This window comes from Lepidothrix coronata, unplaced genomic scaffold (genome assembly GCF_001604755.1).
Source record: "Lepidothrix coronata isolate B3197 unplaced genomic scaffold, Lepidothrix_coronata-1.0 Scaffold867, whole genome shotgun sequence".
In the NCBI taxonomy this organism is placed as follows: domain Eukaryota; kingdom Metazoa; phylum Chordata; class Aves; order Passeriformes; family Pipridae; genus Lepidothrix; species Lepidothrix coronata.
In genome coordinates, this window is record NW_016691047.1 from 1,800 (window position 1) to 3,579 (window position 1,780).

The following is a 1,780-nucleotide window of genomic DNA, read 5'->3' on the forward strand; positions in this document are numbered from 1 at the left end:
CCTTACTTCCTCTCCCTCCCTCCTTCCTCTCCCTCCCTCCTTCCTCTCCCTCCCTCCTTCCTCTCCCTCCCTTCCTTCCTCTCCCTCCTACCCTCCTCTTCCTTCTCTCCTTCCTCTCCCATCCCTCTTTCCTCTCCCTTCCCTCCTTCTCCCTTCCCTCCTTTCTCTCCCTCCCTCCTTCCTCTCCCATCCCTCTTCCTCTCCCTTCTCTCCTTCCTCTCCCTTCCCTCCTTCCTCTCCCATCTCTCTTTCCTCTCCCTCCCTTACTTCCTCTCCCTCCCTCCTTCCTCTCCCTCCCTCCTTCCTCTCCCTCCCTGTGTTCCCTGTTTCCCTGTTTTCCCGGGAAGGCGACGCTCTGCTGGACGCGGGTGAGTCCATGAAGCGCCTGGCTGAGGTGAAGGATTCCCTGGACATCGAAGTCAAACAGAACTTTATTGATCCCCTGCAGAACCTCTGTGACAAAGACCTGAAGGAGATCCAGGTAAATCCCACCTCCAGGGGGGGATTTTTCCCCCCCCTCCTCCTCCTCCTCTCTGGACTCTCCTGGCTTTTGGTGCTCTGGCAAGGTGGGATCCAAGGGCTGGTTGGAATGGTTCCCAAAACATCCCAAAACACCTTCTGGCCCTGCTGAATCCGGTTCCTTGTGCTGGGAGCTCCCAGTTTGGGCTCCAAGCCCTGAGCAATCCCCCCCTCCAGGCCTCAGCATCCCGGGAAAGCCCTTTGGTGCCTCACTGGGGGACACAGAACTCTGGAGTGCAGATCCATGCAAAGCACAGCCAGGCTCTGGAATGGGATCTGTCCCAACCCCTCATTCCCAAGGCAGCTCTCTCGAGTGAATTTTCACTCCCAGTGGTGCCCCAGGTAACATAACCCCCAACTGCTGCCTCAGTGCTCCTCCATCCCCCAATTCCATGAGGATAAAACATCCCTGCCCTCAGAGCCCGGGAATGCAACGCCCAGAGCCCACATTCCTGATCTCCAGAGATCCCTGGAGCTCCTGAGGAGCTGGAAGCAGCAGGACAGCTCTTCACCTTCCCAAATGTGGGGCACGGCCTGGGGTGTTTCCCTCAGTGGGAAGGGGCTGGAATCATTCCCCCATCACCCCCTGGAGCAGAGGTGGGAGTGCCAGGATCAGGTGCTCCAGGATCAGGGTTTGGAGGCAAAGGAGCTCAGCCTGGAGCTGCTCCCAGGAGAGCCTGGCTGCTCCCAGCTCCTCCTGCTTCCCTGCTCATCCCATCCCATCCCCAGCAGGACAGCTCTTCACCTTCCCCAATGTGGGGCTGCTCCTGCAGCGTTTCCCTCAGTGGGAAGGGGCTGGAATCATTCCCCCATTCCATGGGAGCACCAGGATCGGGCGACTGCTCCAGGATCGGGGTTTGGAAGCGAAGGAGCTCAGCCTGGAGCTGCTCCCAGGAGAGCCTGGCTGCTCCCAGCTCCTCCTGCTTCCCTGCTCATCCCATCCCATCCCCAGCAGGACAGCTCTTCACCTTCCCCAATGTGGGACTGCTCCTACAGTGTTTCCCTCAGTGGGAAGGGGCTGGAATCATTCCCCCATTCCATGGGAGCACCAGGATCGGGCGACTGCTCCAGGATCGGGGTTTGGAGGCGAAGGAGCTCAGCCTGGAGCTGCTCCCAGGAGATCCTGGATGCTCCCAGCTCCTGCTGCTTCCCTGCTCATCCCATCCCATCCCCAGCAAGACAACTCTTCACCTTCCCCAATGTGGGGCTGCTCCTGCAGCGTTTCCCTCAGTGGGAAGGGGCTGGAATCATTACCCCATTC

General features: G+C 59.5%; 1 protein-coding gene across 1 annotated transcript in view; it reads left to right on the top strand.

The window, feature by feature from the left end:
- Positions 1–294: 294 nt before the first annotated feature.
- LOC108510427 (endophilin-A2-like) overlaps positions 295–1,780 on the top strand; it is a gene marked incomplete at its 5' end in the record, with an annotated part of 6,390 nt that continues 4,904 nt past the window's right edge. The window contains 2 exons of the mRNA XM_017840103.1: positions 295–481; positions 697–861. Of these exons, the coding sequence (XP_017695592.1) occupies positions 295–481; positions 697–861 (352 nt within the window). The remainder of the gene's footprint in view (positions 482–696; positions 862–1,780) is intronic.